We start from the raw sequence: 21624 nt of genomic DNA, 5'->3' as shown, positions 1-21624 counted from the left end.
ATCTAATGCTGTTTTGTATCATATGGTACATAGATTACATATTATTCTATATAATTTGTTCTTGCCCATGGTCCAGGGGCAGGGGCCCATCATGAAGGAAAGTGGGCATGAGGATGAGCTCCTCTCACTGGCACTGGAGGCTGCTTGCTCATCCCTTGGTGGTACGGGGTGTCTGAGAAGGGGATGCAGGAGCTATATTAACTATATATCTCCAGTAGTCACAAATAATTTACAAAGCACAAATGCAAATCATCCATGTATAAATCAGTTTCTAAACACTGTCATCAAAACTGTTTACTGAAATTGAAATTATTCATTTATTTGTTTCTTTACTGTATCTGGGTATTTTTTCCTGCATGTATAGATGTGAACCATGTGCCTACAGTGCCTACAGAGGCCAAGAGAGACCATCAGATCCTCTGGAGTTGGATGGTTGTGAGCCTCCGTGTGGGTGCTGGCAACATTACCCCGGCTCTCTGAGCCTCTCCCTGGGTGCTAGGCCTAGAACCCAGGTCCTCTGAAAGAGCAGCCAAAGGCTTTGAAACTCTGAGCCATCTTCAGTCCCTGGAAAGCTTACTTTTAAGAGAAGTTTCTGGAAGCAAGTTCTCCTTTGAAAAAGAAGTTGGAAAAATCTTTCTTCCTGGGTCTCATGAATATTTTCTTCGGCATGCCTCTGTTCAGTCAGAACACGGAAAAAGTATTTCTGAGCCAGTAAGGCGTTGGTTTGGAGATGCCTGCATGAGCCTCTGCAAGCAGCAGCCAGGGCGCAGCAGAGCAGAGACGGCTCTTCCCGCACCCCTTTCCCTGCACATGCTACCGTGCACTTCACTGTCCAGGGCCAGCTGCGCCTCGGCCGTTAGCATCTGTACTGTTCTGCTAACGTGCTTGATCTGAGACTAGTTTTTCCAGGAAAGCAGAAGTTACTTTTCCTGTGATGTCTATAGACAAAAATAAAAATAAAAATAATAAATAAATAAATAAATAAATAAATAAATAAATGGAAATCCATACCTGCTTTGCCTGGGATAGAATTTCCAATGCCCTAATGTATAGGGAGATATGTATAGGGCATACTAGGCTCCACATAACGGCTTTTGCGTGTAAAGCAATCCCTCTAATGCCTCCATTATGTTTCAAATGCTGGTAGGTGAATTAGTTACTTTTTGCTGCCACAGTAAAACACCTGACAGAAACAACTTAGGAAAAAGAATTGGTTCTTGCCCACGATCCAGGGGCAGGGGCCCATCGTGAAGGAAAGTGGGGCATGAGGATGAGCTCCTCTCGCTGGCACTGGAGGCTGCTTGCTCATCCCTTGATGGTATGGGGTGTCCAAGAAGGGGATGAAGGTTCCTGGGCACCCTGCTGGTTTTCTCTTTCTCCCCTTGTACTCTTGGGATGGTGCTGCTCATGCTCAGTGTCAGCCTCTCCCCTGGTTCAACCCTTTATGTAAACTCTCCTAGACGGGTGAGCCACGTTGACTCGCGTTGACAATGCATACTGCAAAACCAGCTAGTTTTCACATATTTTAATTGTACTGTTTCATAATACAGAAGCTTTGTTGATCTCAGTAAAGCTTGGTAATGATAGCAGTGTGATTCACACACTCTGTTAATTCTTAGATATAGATTTAGCAGTGTTATTTCAAACCCTCATTTTGCTTATAGGGCTGTTTATGTTGATTTTTATCTTAATGGCTGTCGTATCTGACAATCCAGACATCCATCGATACACAGATTCATGAAGGAAGGGCGTCTGTGACTTGTCTCCTAAATATTTCCCTGAGTTTCTAGCATCTTTTGCTAAATGGAGCTGAAAAACTTATGTCTCCACCAGTATCAGACTTGCTTTTAGGGATGGTTCCATTCAAATCTGTTGAAAGCTTTCTTTGAGAGGTTTTCAGTCTAAAACCCTTCTTCCAAGCTTCCTAAGGATGATTTTATAAGTTCACCCCCTATATTGGAACATATATAGTAGTCATTTTCCACACATTCATTTAAAAATATTCTCCTCCTGTGTACACATTTAAAATAAACATCAGCCTGTGTTTCATGTATCTCATGTCTCTTAAGAGAGTAAATGTGGTACTTTTTTTTTTCTTGCAAATTATCTACCATCTAGCATCTTGCAAAATCATTTGTCATCAAAGAACAGAGCATAAAATTTAAAGAAAAAAATGCATAGTTGATCTTTAAGTGCTCTGTCCTTGGAGAGCCATTGCGTTGGACATTAGGTGGCCAAGGTCACGTCTGCCTCACTGGCATGATGGGAATTTGGTGTAGAATTCTGTTTCCCATTGCTGATAGCTCAGAGCCTGTAATACGTCATTGTGATGGAACAGTGAAGCAAGGGTGTCCTGTCCACCACTCCACCTAGGGATTCTGCAGCTCCCTCTCCATTGCTCTGAGGAGTGCAGGGTTCCTGGAGTCCACCTTTGTAGGTGTAGTAGGTGTTACTGCTCCACAGCCCAATGGCATTTTGTCAACTCAAGAAGTGTTTTTTGTTTTTTTTTTTTTTTTAATCCAGATTTGATCATGTTAGTCTGTATTTTAAATTTGTCTATGTGGCTCTGGGAACAGAGTTGAAAGGCTTTTATATGGTCGGTAGTCTCACGTATTTTAGTTTCTGTTTGTTCTCGGATTCCTCTTGTAGGTGTACCCAGGGGATTCCCCCGGGCCTTCTCTCAGTGCTGTAATGTACCATGTACCAGTCCTTTTCACACATCTGTTCTGTCCCTTCCAGTGTGGAGTGGTGGCCTTGAGCTCATTGTTAGCCTGCTGACTGGATCATTCAGGCCACAGATCTGGTGCCACATCCCTGCCAACAGCAGAGATCCCTGAATTCAGCCTAAACTCTTCCTTCTTTCAGGAACTCATAGAAGTCTTTATTTTGTCACATAGACAGACAGACAGACATACCGGCAGACAGATAGATAGATCCTGATGGGCCTTGCACTCAATATTACAGCCCAGGCTGATTCTCAAACTCATTATTCTCCGGCCTCCACTTCCCAAGTGCTGAGATTTCAGGTGCGTGCCACCATCCCCAGCTTTACCTTTGTCTTATCTTACTTTACAACAGTTTGTGTTATTTTGTGTGATTACTTGTCCAGTGTATGGTGAGCTCCGTTAGAGCAGCACTCTCCCCCACAACCCATCCCGGTGGGTTTCAGAATTGCAAACTCCTCAACAGCCATGCCATTCTGCCCAGGACTCTGCGTTGGCCGTACCATCCTCTCTGACATCAGCCAGTCTCTCTTTGGCATTCCAAAGTCCATTTCAAGCCACAGACAGTGCTTTGGCCCATTTTATGAAGCACCTACAAAATGTTTATAGTATGCTGGGCATAGTGCATAAAAAAATCACACTTTCACAATAGATTGCTTTGTGTATTCTTCCCCTTTTAGAAATGCAGTCCTCACACAGGCACACACACTCACACACCACAATGTTGAATTTATCATATGTGGCAGAGGTTCATAACTTTCACTGAGTCACCTATTCTTTGGGAACCCATCACACTCTTTTGAGGTCTTCCTTCCTCAATGGAAACCACAAACATAAATCCTAATAGCAAATACCTGCTGTAAGATGTGGGTTTCTGACTGGTGTCCCTGCTCACATCAGTTATGTCTAAGGCAGACATTTTCTTCTTAGAACATTAGGGTAGAGGAGAATAAAGGAGTGAGTCTCAGAGGTGTGTGCTCTATGCACGAGGACCTGAGTTTGATCCTGGAAGTCACATAAAGCCTGCTATGGTGGTGGCATTTATCTGTAAAGCCAGCACTGGGGAAGTGGAGGTGGTGGGGACCTGGGCAGCCAAGGCAAACTGATGAGCTCCAGGTTTGGTGAGAGGCCCTGTGCTTTCATTAGATGTCTGTTTTTGTAACAAATACCATGACCAAACGCAGCTTGGAGAGGAAAGGGTTTGTCTGGCTTAACCCATCCTCAGCACAGTCCATCAACAGGGAAGTCAGGCACCAACTCCAGCAGGGCAGGAAGCTGGAGGCGGGAGCTGAAACAGACCACAGAAGATCGCTGCTGAGCAGCTTCCTCTCCAAGGATTGCTCAGCCTGCCTTCTCACACAACCCAAGACCACTTGGCCCAGGGTGGTTGGGCTCCTCACAGTGGGCTGGACCCTTCAGCGTCAACCATTGGTCAAGAAAACGCTCCACAGATTTACCTACAGGTCAATCTGATGGAGCCACGGTCCGCTGAGCTTCCTTCTTCCCAGATGAGCTGGGCTTGGGTCAGCTCGCTATAAAACTAACCAGTGTGCCTTGTCTCAGTCAAGGTGGAGAGAGACCCCAGGAGACACTGGCGCTGACTTCTGGCCTCCACTCACAGGCCTGCACACATATGCACATTCACCTGCATACGCACATCCCTAATGAACACATATGTACAACACACATGCACACACATGAACACACACACACACATACACTCATGAGCGCACATTTGTTCCCCTCCACAAAGTGACCCTGGCTTCTCTCCATGAATCAGGAACAGGGAATGGATAAAGTGGCAGAAACATTTCTTCTGCTTGCACCAGCCCTATATTTGACAGCAGTTGTCCTGATGGTAATCTTAACTTTATTTATTTATTTATTTGCGTATGAAACCCCAGAATATTGTCTTGAAAGCATCTCTGTCCATATGTATTTTAAGTAAAATTCTAATATTCTTCCTTTTGCTTGAATAGTTGTGAAGGCCACAGAGACAGTGTGAAATTTAACACAGTGGTATTTCTCTGTGTGTTCTAGGGACCTCCTTGTAAGTGCCAACGAAATACAAGTATCACAGCAGACAGACCTAGATCCCTAGTGTGCTTCTAACAGAGACAACTCTCCCTGCCGCCTCTGTCAAAGCTAGGTTGTCTACAACACCATCTGCTGGACTTCTTCGCTGAAATTATTCCTTTCCCTGTGTAATTGATAATGAACCTTGTGTGGAGGTTATCTAATTACCAATTTGTTTTTTATTTTTTAAGGTGTATGTGTGTGTATGTGTATGTGTGTGTTTGTGTGTATTTGCATGCAGTCGGGCACGTTCAGAAGCCCGAAGGGTCTTGGATCTCCTGGAGCTGCAGCCACCGGTGCTCACGCTGGGAACTCATCTTCTGCAAGAGCGATTCATGCTCTCAACCACTGGGCTGTCCTTCCAGCCATTGCCTGATGGTTTGAAATCAGCTCTTGCTAGGTCAACCAGGCTGGCCCGCTACCTTCTTCATTGCCCAGGTTCCCCTTGAAAATTCATGGAACTCCTCCTGTCTTAGCCTCCTTGGTGCTTGAACACAGGCACGTGCCACCATACATGGCTCTCTGTCAGTTAGGTCAATACAGCTACACAGGTTACTTCTCCCATCCGTGGACATGTGGAATGTACATTGGCCCTGTGTCACCGTCGTTAATCATGATGCTCCAGGTGCTGAGGCTTTTCCAGTGGGAGCACCTCGCTATGCCTGTCTCCAGACGTAGTCCCGTCACTTTATTTTAGATGGTCCAGACTCCAGGGGAGTTTCTTTGCCCAGCTCCAGAGTCATGCCTCTCCTCAAAGGAGAGGCGTTTCCCTGTAAAGGAGTAGTGGTACTTAGCGACACTGGCTTAGGTATTGCTGGCTAATGGGACCGCTTGTGTTCCTATGCCTTCTCTGAGAGCCTCACACTCTGCTGTCTGGGCTAGCTGCGCACTGCCCAGGCATTCTCTGTAGATGAAGGTAAAGTATATTTTTACACATGGATACATAGTATTTCTCCATGTTTGTTTTTGGTTATCCATGTATCATCTATTAATCATTTATCATATGCCTACCTACCTATCATCTGTTCTGTATCACTCCTGTGTCTAGCCATTGATTTGTCTGTCTATCTCGGAAGCCATGGGTTGATGTCAATACCTCCAATTCCAATCTAATACATGAGAGCTGTTTCTCTTTTGTTTCCACCCTGTCTTATTGAGGGTTTCAGTTGCTGGAGTGAAACACCATAACCAAAACAACATGGGGAGGAAAGATTTATTTGGTCTACACTTCCATATCACTGCTCATCATCAATGTCAGGATAGCAGCTCAAGCAGGCTGGGAACCTGAAGGTAGGAGCTGATGCAGAGGCCGTGGTGGGGTGCTGCTTCCGGGCTTGTTCCTCATGGTTTGATTGTCCTGCTTTCTCATTGAGCTCAGGACCAGCAACCCAAGGATGATAACACTCACAATGGGTGGGCCCTCCCCCATCAATCACTGATTAAGAAGGCGCCCTACAGGCCTGCCTACCACCCCATCTTATGGAGGCATTTTCTTAACTGTGGCCCCCTCCTCCTGATGACTTTAGCTTGTGTCAAGTTGACATAAAACCAGCCAGCGCCCACCTTTCAACATCCGTAACTTGTTCTTGTCAAGGGTAAAATACCCAGTTTCTGTAACTCTCAGCTTCTGACTGCATAGACTCTTTGTATACAGTTCTTTTTGAATTGTCCCCAGTTTCCCCTCCTCACAGGGATGCCCACATGCTGCTTGGTCCCCCATCCTTTCTGCTGGCTCCTGTTCTGTCTTAGACTGAAACCCAGCACAGGACCTCTTGGGTGGATGTTCCGCTTATGCAGTGGAGCCAAAGGAGCCTCTCTGAACCCAGGGCGCTGACATTTGCCCAATTCTCTTCTGCTTCCCTGTTGAGGCACACTGTGTAGGAAGGGAAGAGAAAGACAAGAAGGAAAACATGTTTCCTGGACTTTTCCCACATCCTTGTGGTGAATACAAAACACTCTTTAGAGAGGAGGGATAAACTGTTATTAAGTCTAGGTTCTCTGAATGTATATTGAGGTGGCATTAAATATTCAATTTCATCCATGTTGAATGGATTCATTTCAGGATGAATGCCTGTAAGTTTGAACCAACTCCCTCATTGGGTCATTACTTTTTACTTGGCATTTGCTTCCAGCCTTTAAGAACACAGACAAACCCAGATGTCCCTCAATTGAGGAATGGATACAGAAAATGTGGTACATTTATACAACGGAATACTTCTCAGCAGTTACAAACAAGAAAATCATGAAATTTGCAGGCAAATGGTGGGAACTAGAAAAGATCATCCTGAGTGAAGTATCCCAAAAATAGAAAGACACACATGGTATATACTCACTTATAAGTGGATATTAGACATATAATATAGGTTAAACATACTAAAATCTGTACACCTAAAGAAGCTAATCAAGAAGGGGGACCCTGGGTAAGATGCTCAAGCCTCATGTAGAAAGGAAATGGGATGGACATCAGAAGAGGGAGAAAACAGGGAAAAGGACAGGAGCCTACTACAGAGGGCCACTGAAAGACTCTACCTAGTAGGGTATTGAAACAGATACTTAGCCAAACTTTGGGCAGAGTGCAGGGAATCTTATGAAAGAATGGGGAGATGAAAGATCTGGAGGGGTCTGGAGCTCCACAAGGAGAGCAACAGAACCAAAAAATGTGGGCACAGGGGTCTTTTCTGAGACTGATACTCCAACCAAGGACCATGCATGGAGATAATCTAGAACCCCTGCAAAGATGTAGCCCATGGCAGCTCAGTGCCCAAATGGGCTTCCTAGTAAGGGGAACAGGGGCTGTCTTTGTCATGAACTCAGTGGCTGGCTCTTTGATCACCTTCCCCTGATGGGGGAGCAGCCTTACCAGACTACAAAGGAAAACAATGCAGCCACTCCTGATGAGACCTGATAGACTATGGTCAGATAGAAGGGGAGGAGGACCTCCCCTATCAGTGGACTTGGAGAGGGGCATGGGAGGAGAAGAGGGAAGGAGGGCAGGTTTGGGAGGGGATGAGGGAGGGAACTACAGTTGGGATACAAAGTGAATAAATTGTAATTTAAAAAAAGAACACAGACAGTAAGGAGAGCCCTACCTCTGCCCCTTCATCCCAACCCCCACCAGCTCACCATGGTTCTGACACAGCTTTGGCATTGACAGATAGTTAAGCAAATATCTAATTTCTACAACTCAGTGTATAACTATGTAGAATTTTATAAACAGGACACAATTGCTTTCACTGTTTTATATATTTCAATGTCCCAATTTGTACAATGGAGTAAGATGTTATATAAGTTTGATGGGCTCCCTAAAACAGGCTACTACAGAAACCCCAATTATAGAGCATCAGGGAGAATTTGAAAGGTATTTGATATTTAGAAAACAAAAACTCATGCTGTTGTCCCTAGTCCTTATGCATTGTAATAAGCTCAGGAAATACTAACTACGAAAGGTAGTTTGTATTAAGGAGACTCTATGAGTATTACATAAACTCTCCTGAACCAGTGGGGGTTAAAACTGCATACCACTGTGTCAGAATAAGGTGACACTTTTGCCTTCCTTTTAGGTTTGGGAGGGCTTTTAACCTGGTTGGTAAAGAGACAATTTAAATTGCTCTTTTTAACAGTACTGTTCAGCAATAGAATGAAATGTCAATACTTCAGAAACTGAATAAAGCTAATTGTTAGGAGTTACATCTTGGCAGTCTCTGAAAATGGAATGCAAAGTAGGCTTCCGATTATTTTTACACATTGAACCAGAGGGATGTGTTTCAGCCCAGCTGGCTGCTTTTAATCCTTAACTTTCTTCGACACATTAAGGTCTGTGAGCAGCTGAGTGCCGAGAAAAGTACATTATTTTATGATCTCACCATCAAAGGAACAGGAAGAATGCTGGTCAAGGCCTGGGCAGACTTGGCCAACTCATTCTGGATAATGAAGGTTCCTTCATGGTTATTACCAAGTCCTAACTGTTGGGTGGTAAGGACTTTTTGGAGAGAAGTTCTGTGTTAGCATGTCCACACCAACAGAGGAGACCAGAGTGTAGAAACGGGCTGATGCCCACAGCTATTGCCCAGTATTTGAAATGGGTGCTGGTAACTGAACAGACCTAAGAATTACAGGGAGAAATTCTTCATCCATGGATGGTCTGGGAGGGAGACTGGCTGGCTGACATGCTGGTTGCTACTCAGGAAGATCATTTGAGAGGCAAAAGCAAAAACCAACTAGGATAAAATTTAGGTAAGGCAGGGTAGGCTGTGTAAGGAAAAGATGACTACAGGAACATTATAAGACTAGAAAGGAAGAAAAAGAGGAGGATGAGGGAGAGACGAAGGAAGGTGAGAAGGAAGGCTGACGAGAGGAGGAAGGGAAGGAAGGGAACGGCCTTGCACATGGTGAATGTGAGAAGGCTGTGACTCAGTGGGACACCTGCTGAGAACCCTGAGGAAGAAGGGATCCCTGCTCCCCGATTTGGAGCTATAAAAGATGTCTGCCATGTTCCAAGACTCCACACCTTCCATCTGAAGCCAGCTACAGGCTATGGCAGACCTGGAACTGAGGTGCTCATCTTGAGGAGAGGGCCAGTTTAGAATACTGGCAAATCAGCCAGGCATGGTGGCACACACCTGAGATCCCACCACTCTGAGAGGCAGAAGCAAGAGGGTCTCTGAGTTTGAGCCAGCCTAGTCTACAAAGTGAGTCCAGGACAGCCAAGGCTACGTAGACAAACCCTGTCTACAAAAAAAAAAAAAAAAGGTAAATTTGCATTTTCCTCTTCATGACTGAAACCAAAAAGCAAAAAGACTGTAGGATCTCAAATGGGGCAGACAGGTTGGGGAAGGGTGTCGCACAGCTGGAACATGGAAGCAGAGAACTCTGGAGGAAGCACAGTGGTTCTTGTGATGTGGTTAGGGGGTTTGGAATGTTTTGTGGTTGAGTGGACACAAAGAAGGTAACCACTGAAAACATAATGTGAAGTTGGCTCTGAATTACTCAAGTGTTTGTTACATGATCAAGGTAAGTATACTGTTTTGTTGAGAACTATTTTAAATTTTATGAGTTTCCCAAGTTAGTACAGGGGAATCAGAGAGCAGGGCTAAAACCAAGCCATGTGTAGTTTATTGGTGACTAGTTGCTAAATGGTATCACAAACGGGACTCAGGAGGCTGCACTGTCAAATACTGGAGAGCTTCTAGGAAGCCACCTGGGGTGAGGTCCAGCAGTGGCATGCTGGTAGGCCATGCTGGTGAGAAGAACATTCTGGGGGAGAGATAGTTTTCCATTAAACTCACCAAAATGAGGGGGTATGGCCATGTTAGAGCAATTGCTTCTCTTGTCCCTGCCCAGCAATGGAGAAGCAGAAGGGGAAGTAAAAGGCAGGATGGGAAATTTTTCTTTCCATAACAACATGGCTAAAAAATTAGGTTAGAAGGCAAAGAATCATCACATCTTAAAAACATACTCAACTTTCTACCTCTTGAAAATGGATTCTCTTTTCTGCTGCCGAGAAACTGCTTGTCTGCTCTTGTGGAATATGCAGCCAGCACTTTGTAGAACTTTTTGGAAGAAAAGAATCTCTTTAACAAGCACTTACAAAGAGCATACTTTTCAAAAGCTTAATTTGAAAATGATTTCCATGACTGGAAAGTTCCCTGAAACCATGTTGGGCTTCCTGCCTCCCAGAGAAGACTGGTTGGAGAGAGGCAAGACTTGGAGAAGCAAACTCATTTAGACAGCCATGAAAGTCAGGCCAAAGAATGTTCTTGCTGCACAGAGTGGAAGGGTGATAAACTGCACGTTAGTAAACACGGCTGAGTTACGGTTCCAAAGTCTGGACTCCGACAGATTTCACTCGTTTTTAAATTTACTTTATAACATTAGAAATTAAAGATTCCACCAAGCCGTGGTTTTGCGCCTTGATGTCCTGGTTGGAGAGATTCCCTGTCAGATAGATTCCTACTGTATCCAGTTCTGAAGCTGAGGCTGTCCTGAGCAAGTGAAAGTGTCTGAGGACCCCACTTCCAGGGTTTGCGTGAAGGCTCTGCAGCGTATTTCATCTGACAGATCCTGGCACCGAGGGGAGACTGCAAAGGAAGCAACACCGTAGTGAGCCTCTCACACCTTCCAAAGAGCGATACAAGCCCCGACACATGACGTATTAGGAGACGCCCAATGCTTAGAATCCGGTTACCATTTTATGTACTTTAAATTCTTTTGCTTATATGCATTTACTTTTGTATATGGTAATAATGAGTTATGAAACAGTTTTATTTCCTTCTTAGCACCATCACAGGGGTAGAATATAGTTCTCACAGGCAATAGAAAACAGTGACATCTTACGTCATACTCCGCTCTGTTCGGAGTATGGCTTCCTATATGCTTATTTTTTTCTTCTTTGCCAGAAACTCTTGGTCAGAATGTGCTTTCTGTAAATTACTGGCCTTTGTCACAGGATTTGAACATTTTCTCACTGTGAGAATTGGTTCTGATTTGTAGGATGTACTGAGCAACTGCATGCCGCCTCAGGTTTCTGGGCTACCTTGTCTTTGGGCTGGTCGGTGTGCAGCTGTGAACCTTAGGATGCAGGACCCGGTGTTCACACCGGAGGCTGTCAGGCAACAGCTTTCTGCTAGTTCCGAAATGCTCCCGACCTCTGAGGCATTCCCGTCAAGGTGGGGAATGGGTGCATTTCTCTGAGTTCCTATTTCCCGAGCACAGTCATAGATGTTGCCAACCGAGTGTTCACGGAACCAGAAGGCTGCACGTTTGGCTCTCAAGGAGACTGCCTCATAGATGCTGGGAGCCGACAGAGTGATAACTAATCCCTGTGAACACGGACAAGCCTTCTACAGAATTTCTAAGTTCAAGAAACATCCAAAAGAGCTGTAGAGTTGTCCTTCATCGTCCACTCTGTCAATCGGGCAATTTAGGAAACTTACCCTAAAAATGATAAAATACTGCAAGTGCTTGCTTTTAAAAATACGTTACTGTAGTTCTTTGAGTCTTCCTAGTGTTAGTCTTCCTGGCAGGATAACACAAAGAATCAGAAGGCATAGGCTTTGGACCACTGCAGCAGAGGCAAACAGCCCAGGACTCTGTCATTAGGATGCTTTGCTGTCCTGAAAGGCCTTAGAGTCTAAGCAAATGCCTATAGTTGCCAAGGAAGAGGTTTGGCTTGCTAAAGAAAAGAGCAGTGTGTTAGTTCCTTTTCTCCCTGCTATGAGAAAATACCTGCTGAGAGGCAGTTTGAGGAGGGATGGCATTTTCTTGGATCTCAGTTTGGTGGGGGAAGGCACAGCATGGAGCCTGTGGCTGCCACACACAGAAAGCACAGAAAGACACATGCTGGAGCTCATCTGGCTTGGCCTTTTACCTTGTCTTTAGTCTGTCCCCAAAGCCCCCTCCCACGATAAGATGGCTCCATCAACATTCGGAATGACTCTTCCCTCTCTGGAAAAGTCCTGCCGGGCCCACCACTAACCAGCACAAACAAGGAAGGCCAGAGTCTGGGATTGCTTGCAGGATATGGTCATGCAAAGCAGCTGGAGCTATGAAAATGGACAGGGGGGCTGGTAAGTGGAAGAGCGAGAAGGCAGTCAGGTTAGCGGGCTCTGTGCAGACCTGGCATTCTAAGGACTAGAAACTTAGAAACTGGGTTTGAGGAAACGTGCTGGACCTTAACTATGCAGACCTGGCTAGGCAGGAACACTTCTCACAAGATGCCCCGAGATATCTTATCAGATTGAGGAAACAGACCCCCTTTACCTGATTATGTATAAAGAATCTGATTGTTGCTTTACCATTCATTCACCTGATTTGTGCACCTGACACTGGCTGCATTCTCAATGCATGCACTCTTCCAGAAGCTGGAACTGCCCAGCATGATCCAGCAGTCAAAACCTGTCTCCTGTCATGAAGCCAGATAAGCAAATTAAACCAACAATTGTAACACGTTGTACCAAGAGCACTGGGAGGGAAGGACAGAGTGTACAGAGTAGCCCAGGAACAAACAGAGATGATCAAAATGTATTCTAGGGGATTAGGAAATGGCTTCATGCGGATATTCAGTTCCCTGTGAACAGGAACTATCCCAGAGGGAGAAGGAAACATTATTCTCTGGACTAAGGGATTGGCAAATCCAGGAGGCAAAGCAAGTATAGCTGAAAGAAATATGCAGAGAGATCCTACTGGTATTTCTAGAGAGGGCGGCCATTTAGACTTTAGTCTGGAGGGATAGGCAAGCCCCTGATTGCATGAGATCCTCAGAACAGTCTATTACAGAATGTCGTGGTGGCTGCATGGAGAATGTGTTTGAGGGAGCAGGGGATGCTGGGAGATTCTGGGGTGGTTTGGAAGAAACAGTGACAGCATGGGGGTGGGGGCTGATGTGAAGGAGCTGTAAGAACTGTGGGCATTTTGATACGAGGCCAAGCAAGAGGAAGAGGGAGGGGTGAGATGGGGGCTTAATGGCTGCAGATGCTGTGATGGTGTGGAGCTTCAAATGCTAGGCATGAGAAGTCCAGCAGTGTCTCCAGGAGACCTGGAGTTTGCCATGCCATCACGTCATCTGGAGTGAGATGCCCACGGAACAGTCAGTTAGACGCTATGGGTCCAGGAAAGATCTGACCTAGAAATGCAAACCAAAGAGACACCAGGAATATGATCACTGACAAATGGAAAGGCATGGCTTCCCAGGGAGAGAGACCAGGGCCCCAAGGAACAAAGGCAAGTTAGGGAAAGAGAAAATGAACGAAGAGCAAAGCAGATGCAGAAGCCCTAATCTGAACTGTTAGCACACCGCCGTGATGATGCAGAACTGAAACTGGGGCAGATCAGGCAGCGATGGCATTTGCACCTGTGGGGGTCTGGTGAGTTAAGGACAGAGGAATGGGCCAGTAAATTTAGTGACCGTCTGAGAGGAAAGGGCCAGGTGTAACCTTCCACTTACTGCCCTTGCTGTTATCAGTCAGATACCGTGAGACTTACATGAAAGCTAGGAACACATGGAATCCAGGAGAAGGCTTGTGAGTAAATGCCCACGCTGAGGAACATCATGGTTCAGGACCTTCAGCTCTGCCATTAAACAAAGTACACCGCTCCGTCAAAGGGAGAAGAAATACTATTTAAGCCAGAATTCTCAACCTGGGGTCACAACCCCTTTGGAATTTGAGTGACTCTCTCATAGAGATCACATATCAGATATCCTGCATATCAGATATTTATGTTATGGTTTATAACCATAGCAGAATTAAGGTCATAAAGTAGCAATGAGAATAACTTAATGGTTGGGGTCACCACAGCGTGAGGAACTTTTTAAAAGAGTCACAGCATTAGGAAGGTTGAGAACCACTGATTTAAGCTGTTACAAGATTTTTTTTTTAATCCAATAAAACAAAACCAATTTAATACATGAAGATTCATTTAAATTTTTCAGAACACTATAGGTATGAACATTTCAGACAATGAAAATTCATTTATCTATTTGATGTGCTAGGGAACATCATTTTGATGTTTTTTATGTGTATGGGTATTTTGTCTGCATGTGCGTACATGCACCACATAAGCATAGTGTCTACAGAGGTCATAAGAGCACAGATCCCAGGGGACTGGAATTATGGATGGCTGTGAGCACCCATGTAGGTGCTGAGTGCAAAACCTGCCTTCTCTGCCAGAGCAGCAAGTGCTCTTAGCTGGTGAGCCAGCTCTCCAACCCCAACATTTATTTTAATCTTTTTTTTTTTTTTAATACAGCACATTTACCTCCTGAATATGAGTTGCTCGGTGTTAAAAGGATTCTGCAGTTTAGGGCACTGTGTTGTTTGATGGTTAAGGAATATGTTGTGAGGCTTGTATAAAGTTACTGTTTAGTAACTTTCTTTTTCTTTCTTAAGAAATGGGAACAATTTCTTCTTTTTGTTACGGAATGGGATAATATTTTTTTCATGAGCATGCCTTAATTTGGTTCTTGATGTTTTGGTTTTCTTTTTCCTCCATATTTTGAGCATGAAGGTTGGCAGTTCCGTTCCCTGAGCCCACTACCATAAAGAACAGAGAAGACAGTCACAATCAAGAGAGAGCATGTGCCATGGATAGCCCAAGGGTGTATTTTTATGAGTCGATACATTGCTTCCCTTAGGGATTCAAGCCGTATACACTCACCCTAATAACATCAGCAGCTGTAGGGTAGCTTTCTACTGTCAATTGCTTGCATTTCTCAGAAAGGTTTTTAGTCTTAGAACTATAGATAATGAAGCTCCCTTTGGGCATCAGATCAAGACTGGCCTCGTTATATTTATCAATCATAGATTGTTTGTTACCATCAGGGATTCCTATAGAAATTAGGAAAAGCAGATTCCCCACAGTGGGAAGAAATACTCGCTGATGCCAGACATCAAGTACAACTAAATAAGAGACAAGCAGCCAGGGACTCTCGGACACAAAGCCTCCTCGCTGTTGCCATTTTCCTGATTGGTTGCAGGACTTCCTGGCTTTGCAGAGAGTTCTCCCTGTCACTAGCAACCTGTCTGACGTCCTGGAGACTTTGTGAAATTTGCATCCTCAGATCATTCAGTTAAAGGCCAAGGAGAGTTTTGTGTTCTTCCCAGGCCTTCAGGACCCCTTCACTTTCAAGCTGCAATGAAGACAGAGTTGAGGTACTTAGCTTTCTGGGGGGAGGAGATGTGACAAGTTTCTGACGTGGAAAGGCAGAGTTTGTGTATGGGTATGCAAAAAAGGAGGTAGTGGGGCTGCCTGAATTCTGCCTGAAAAGAATTCTCAGAACTTGGTAAAAAGAGCTATTGATCTTCATTAATGCTGTTCTGGGTGGGGTCATGTCATATCCTGGATGTTTATATGGTGTGTGTGTGTGTGTGTGTGTGTGTGCGCGTGCACACTGGCCCACCGTGGCTCCTCCAGGGATTCTGCTCTATTGGATTGTTATAACTCTGTATAAGGAGGTTCTGTTTTTGTCTCCAATCCACAAAGAACATTATACTAAAGAGACATTGAGAAGCAAAGATCAGTAGTGGCCAGGAGGTAGAGTGAGGTTTCGTACTTGGGGTTTGGTCCTCTAGTAAAATCAGAGAAAAAAAAATCCTGTGTCTGCAAAATGAAAACTAGTCTCTGTTTTTTGTGCTCCCAGTTACAGTAACAACCAAGAAACTTTAGCAAAGATGTGGGCCAGCAGGATTCACTAGGTGCCACTTCTCCGGCACCCATGTACCCACTAAAACACTATCACACACGGCCTTCCTGTTTGTTCCTTCACAACTTGCTATGTCGTCTGTGACAAAATACATGACAAAGTGGCTGGAGGAAGAAAGGAAGGGAGGAAGGAGGAATAAAGGGAATGGGAGGGAGGGGGAGGGAAGAAAGGAAGGGAGGAAGGAGGAAAGGAAAGGAGGAGGAAGGGGAGGGAGGAGAGAGGGGATGAATAGGAAGGAAAGGGAAGGAAGAAAAGGAAGAGGAAGGAAGGAGAAGGAAGAGGAAGGGAAGAGAGGGGAGGGAAGGGAATAAGAAGGGAAGGAAGGAAGGAAAGGGAAGGGAAGGAAGGAAAAAGGGAAGGAAAGGAAGGCAAGCGAGGGGGGGAGGAAGGCAAGCGAGGGGGGGAGGAAGGCAAGCGAGGGGGGGAGGAAGGCAAGCGAGGGGGGGAGGAAGGCAAGCGAGGGGGGGGAGGAAGGCAAGCGAGGGGGGGAGGAAGGCAAGCGAGGGGGGGAGGAAGGCAAGCGAGGGGGGGAGGAAGGCAAGCGAGGGGGGAGGAAGGCAAGCGAGGGGGGAGAAAGGCAAGCGAGGGGGGAGGAAGGCAAGTGAGGGGGGAGGAAGGCAAGCGAGGGGGGGGAGAAAGGCAAGCGAGGGGGGAGGAAGGCAAGCGAGGGGGGAGGAAGGCTTACTTGGGGACCACAGTTGAAGTGGGATACGTATCATGGTGGATCAGGCATGGCAGCAGGATACCAGCCAGCTGGTCGTATTGCACTGGCAGACAGAAAGCAGAGAGAGGACTGGAAGTGAGATCAGGCTATAAAGGCCTAAGTCCTCCCCACCCCCACCCCCCGCTCCATCTGTTAAGGTCCCACAACCTTCTCAAACAGTGCCAACATCTGAGGACCAAGTGTTCAAAACCATGAGCCTGTGGGGGACAGGACACATCGACACCTGATGCTCCCATCACGCTGATGAACGCTAGGCAGCCAACAGACACCAGGACGGGAACTAGGCCCTGGCATGGAAAGAGGCCCAGAAGGGTTTGAAATATAGCCAATTGCAAAAGCAATTTGTTTCCCTTACAAATATGGACAAGAAAGAAAATAAGGTTAGCAAATACAGGGAAAGAAAAACCAAAACCAGCAACGTGGGCTGCACGACAGTAGTTTTTATCACCGATATGCCAGGCTGAGAGGATGTGCCTTGTGTGATGTGTTTATTTCCCAACAGGCATTTCTCGAACCTCTGGCACAGCCCAGGTACCTGGTGTGTGGGGTATATCAGCAGCTTATAGTCTAGCTAGAAATAACAGACAATTAACCAGTGAAGATGCTAACAGTTGACTTTTGATAAGCAAAGTGTGTGCTTAGAACTTAAAGTGTTTGACCATCAAAAGAAAAAGGTTTACTTACTCTCGAGGCACAGGTCCTTGAAGCTGGTGAAGGTCATGGCTTCTCAGCCACGCTCTAGGCTGACACCCGTGTAACCCCGGGGTGGACCAGGTCGGCGCACTGGCTTCTCTGCCCCCCACAGGTACTCACTGAAGAAACTGCCTTGAACCTTACCATTCATCAAGCCGACCTGTTTACTCTCCTCAGTGCAGAGAGAGTGTGTCTTCTTGCTCAATTAGATGCTGAGGATTCCTAACGAGGTTGGATCTTGCTACCCGGTCCCTGGGCTAACACTCCATTCTCTTCCTCAGCCCTGCTACCACAGTCCTTGAAGCTACAGGCTGATGACAGTCATAGACAACACCGCAAGGACTTAGGGAGATGTTTGGAGATTTCCTTTTGATAACATTTGAAACGTCTTTGTGTACGTGTGCAGGCATGTATGCACATGTGTGCAGGCCAGCTTCAGATGGCCTTCAGGTGGCTTCTACACTCACTCACTCACAGGGTCTCTCACTGATAGAGCTCTCAAACCACGTTAAACTGGCTGACCAGAAACTTCTCAGCCTCCCCAGTTCTGGGATCACAAGTTACATATTCTCCACTGCACCTGACTTAGTGTCTGCTATTTTATGACGGGAACTATTGCACAAAAAATAAGTGTACCGAAGGCCTTATAAATATATATTTATTTATCAAGTTTATGTTCATAATTTTTTAGAGCGATTTCTGTGGGACCTCGACTGTCTGTACGGCTATGACAGTCACTGTTAGCGCGCAGACGCCTTCTCGATAAATCCCCCAAGTAAAACAAGGCTTGCCCAGGCCCTAGCTCCCGGTGTTGACGGCTTGCTTCTCTCTTCTTGGCCTCCGTGCTCCAGGTGGGAGAGTTCAGGGCGCACGCCGCCGAGTGGACAGCCAACGTCACGGCTGAGTTCAAGGAAACAAGGAGGCGGCTGAGCGTGGAGATCTACGACAAGTTCCAGCGCGCCACGTCGGTGAAGAGGAAGCTGTCGGCGGAGCTGGCGGGCAGCCACCACCAGGAGCTGACCCCTTGCCGGAGGACCCTGTCGGTGAACCACCTGACCAGCGAGAGGGACGTCCCGCCGCCCCTGCTGAAGGCCGAGAGCATCTACCTGAACGGCCTGACGCCGCACCGCGCCGGCGACGAGATAGCCGTCATCGAGAACATGAAGTAGCGCTCTCGGAGGAGTCTGGGGGAGCCGCGGGGAGGGCGTCTCCAGGCTCTCCGTGACTGTCGCTGGTAGCCTTTAAGCGTTGTGCGAGATGAGCTCACGGGGAAAGCACCTAGGTACAGCCGTCTGGTCACCTTGCTTGCAGGGAGCGTGGAGTTCTGAGGCAGCGCTCTGGGGAGCCCCCCTTCAGCCGTCCACCGGGTGGCGAGTGATGGACAGGCAGTGTCCGATGCCTTTTTGTGCCCAGACTGTTCCCCTCCCCCTCTTCCCTGACGTGCCATAAGGCCTCTGAAAAGAATTGGAATGCTTCGGTAGTGATCAGCCCTTGGTTTTTCAGGGTTCACCTAACTGAGCCTGGATACTGACCGCTTAGGGATGACAACATTTCTTTCTGTAAATGGCAAGAAGTTCTTACGCAGCCTTTTACCTAAGAAATTTTCTGTCAGTGCCTTATCTTATGAAGAAACAAGACCCCTCTGGTGGGCTTGTGGTTCTCCTGCCCTGTCCTCACCCTGGGCTCGCCCCTGCTATCTCTCACCCCCCCACTCCCCTCCCCGCATACCTTACTGTGCCGGAAGCCATGTGTAGCTTGAAGAAACAGATGCCAGCCACGGGCACAGAAGCAACACAGAAGCTCTGGCGGCACAGGCACTGCAGAGGAAGGAAGGCAGGGAAGGCCCCTCTGAGTATTTATTTGACTGGGGTACCAATGGTACATCTATATATATGTACAGAGTAATAACTACCAGGCCGGCAACCTTGGCTGCTTCCACACAGCCCCTTTTTTCCTGGCAGTATTTGGGATTTATCACTTACTATTAACTAGTCATTTCTAAAGGCGGAAGACACGAGCACGTACGTCTACAGTCTAAGTGATCTAATAGGAGAGAGCTGTCCACACTGGTATTGCAAGGTGACTTCAGGCCATTGGTACGCGCTCGTTCTGCTGAAAAGAACATAGCAAAGCCAAGTGTTACGTGTATTTGCTAACGAGCGGCTCGCTGTCAGCTCGGAATAGCCCACGAGGTGTAGAAGGCTTACATACTTTTCTTGAGTGGTTCTTGCCAAAGTGGAGGATGGGGTGATGCCCTTAAGTGGGGGGCCAGCCCCAGCCACCCTAGCGTCCCTCTCCAGCACAGATGCTGGACTCGGGATCACTGTGAGTTTTGCACGTGGAAAGACGCAGACTGCCAACCTACACCATCTCTAACAGGAGAGAAAATGCTGAGTAGCACAATTTAATCCCCAGAGTTATTTTTTTTTAAGATAAGAGAAGACTGACGATTCATTTAATTTAAATTTATAGCCTATAATTCTTTTGGATGTTTCAAGATTCAGAAAAAAATCTCAGTACCTGCATCTACCAAACTGCTACCCTTTCCTTTATTTTCATACTCATATCTACTGAACACTGTATATATAATTTTTAAAGTGCAGAAGGAAAATGATTCCTCTACATGTAATCGCAAAACTGATTTCTTTTCCTCTTGGGGAGGGATGGGCATACGTGAACAACTGGCCTTCAGATTAAAGTCTTAAGAAATAAAACCCAGGATGTTTAGAAAATCTAAAAGATTCATATTTTCCAAAATTTAAATTTAAGCTAAAATGTAAATATCCAGTTAGCTTGCAGAGAGTACTTTTATAGACCTATAAAAGTTCTAACCAAAATTTTAGAAAGTCGGGCTCCGTTATAAAGAAAGCTACACCCGTTTCTTCAATAACCATTCTGAAAACTGATATGGTGGGATGCACCACGTATAAACTGTGAACCGGACGGACAAATAAAGTTTGTATTTAAAAATCAGCTCTTTCCACGTCTCCTGTGTACTGTGAGAACGTCAGTCCCCAGAGCATTTGATGGGTGGCAGTCTTCCTGCTAATTACTGCTGTTTCTTTAGTCACAATAGCCAAGAAAGGGTTTGGAGCAGCTTGTGGTGGTGGCTGAGGCTGGGGCCTTGCACACAGACACATCAAAGGCAAAGGGCCGGACTGCTCATGTTTGCCAAGCTTTTAAAGACAGAGTAGCCACTCCGGTCCCTCCCCTCAAGAGTGCTGGAACTGTAGGCGTGTGCTTGTGTGCCTTTCTCCATGAGTACTTGTGACTGTCAATGCCGCACTCACTGCACTCCTCGGCGAGTGTTGATCCCAAGAACATAGACTGTGGCTTTTGGAAGATGGTATTCGAAATATCATCAAGCTCTGGATTATTTGTGCTACAACTTATCGCATGTGTTAACATCATTTTTGGAACTTGCCTTGACACTGACATAGTCTGGATAATGAACACAGACAAAGCTACTATTTGTAGAAAAGAAATAATGAAACATCTGGGTAGCGCTGAAGCTTCAGAAGACAGCTGCCAACCAATCTTCTAGACTTTTTGCCCCACATATTGACTACTTATCATTTTTCCTTTTCCCTTTTCTTCCTTTTTTCAGTACTGGGGATTAAACCTAGGGCCTTGAGCAAGCTAGGTAAGTGTTCTACCCCAGAACCAAAGCCCCGGCCCCCTTTCTGTTTTCTTATGGGGTCACACTGAGTTTCCTGGGCAAGCTACAGATCTGTAATACTATGCACAGATGTACAGATTCATTCCATGTTTGGATCTGAAAACGGGTCCCTACAGCTGTGGTTTGCATATAAAATGCCCCTATAGATGCGTATTTGTGAACACCTGGTACCATTTTGGTGATGCAGCTTGGGAAGGTTGTGGAACCTTCAGGAGATACATCACCGGTCACTGGGGGTGGGCTCGGGGGTTCTGTAGTCTGCCCCTGCTTCTTGCTTGCTCTGCTTCCTGAGTGGGGGTGAAGTGTGACCAGCTGGTTTCCTGCCCCTGCCACCATGCCTTTCCTGCTAGCTGCCAGGTCTTCCTGCCCTGACGGACTCTACCACTCTGGAACTGTAAGCTAAAACAAACCCTTTCCCTCCTAAGTTGCTTTTGGTCACAGTATTTTACAACAATGTAAAAGAAGCAAATACACTGAAATCGCCTCTGGGTTAAGTAGTACACCAAGGACATCACTTTTCTCTTTCCAAGCT

At 46.1% G+C, this 21624-nt stretch overlaps 1 protein-coding gene across 3 annotated transcripts in view; it reads left to right on the top strand.

Annotated features, from left to right (window-relative positions):
- The window catches only part of Kcnk2 (potassium two pore domain channel subfamily K member 2), a 115320-nt gene extending 94934 nt beyond the window's left edge, over positions 1 to 20386 (top strand). For all 3 annotated transcript variants that reach the window (XM_021645321.2, XM_021645320.2, XM_021645322.1), the window contains one exon: positions 18265 to 20386. In XM_021645321.2, the coding sequence (XP_021500996.1) occupies positions 18265 to 18582 (318 nt within the window). In that variant the 3' untranslated portion in view covers positions 18583 to 20386. The remainder of the gene's footprint in view (positions 1 to 18264) is intronic.
- The last annotated feature ends 1238 nt before the right edge of the window (positions 20387 to 21624 follow it).

This window comes from Meriones unguiculatus, chromosome 11, assembly GCF_030254825.1.
Source record: "Meriones unguiculatus strain TT.TT164.6M chromosome 11, Bangor_MerUng_6.1, whole genome shotgun sequence".
NCBI lineage: Eukaryota > Metazoa > Chordata > Mammalia > Rodentia > Muridae > Meriones > Meriones unguiculatus.
This window is presented reverse-complemented; position numbering and strand designations above follow the sequence as displayed.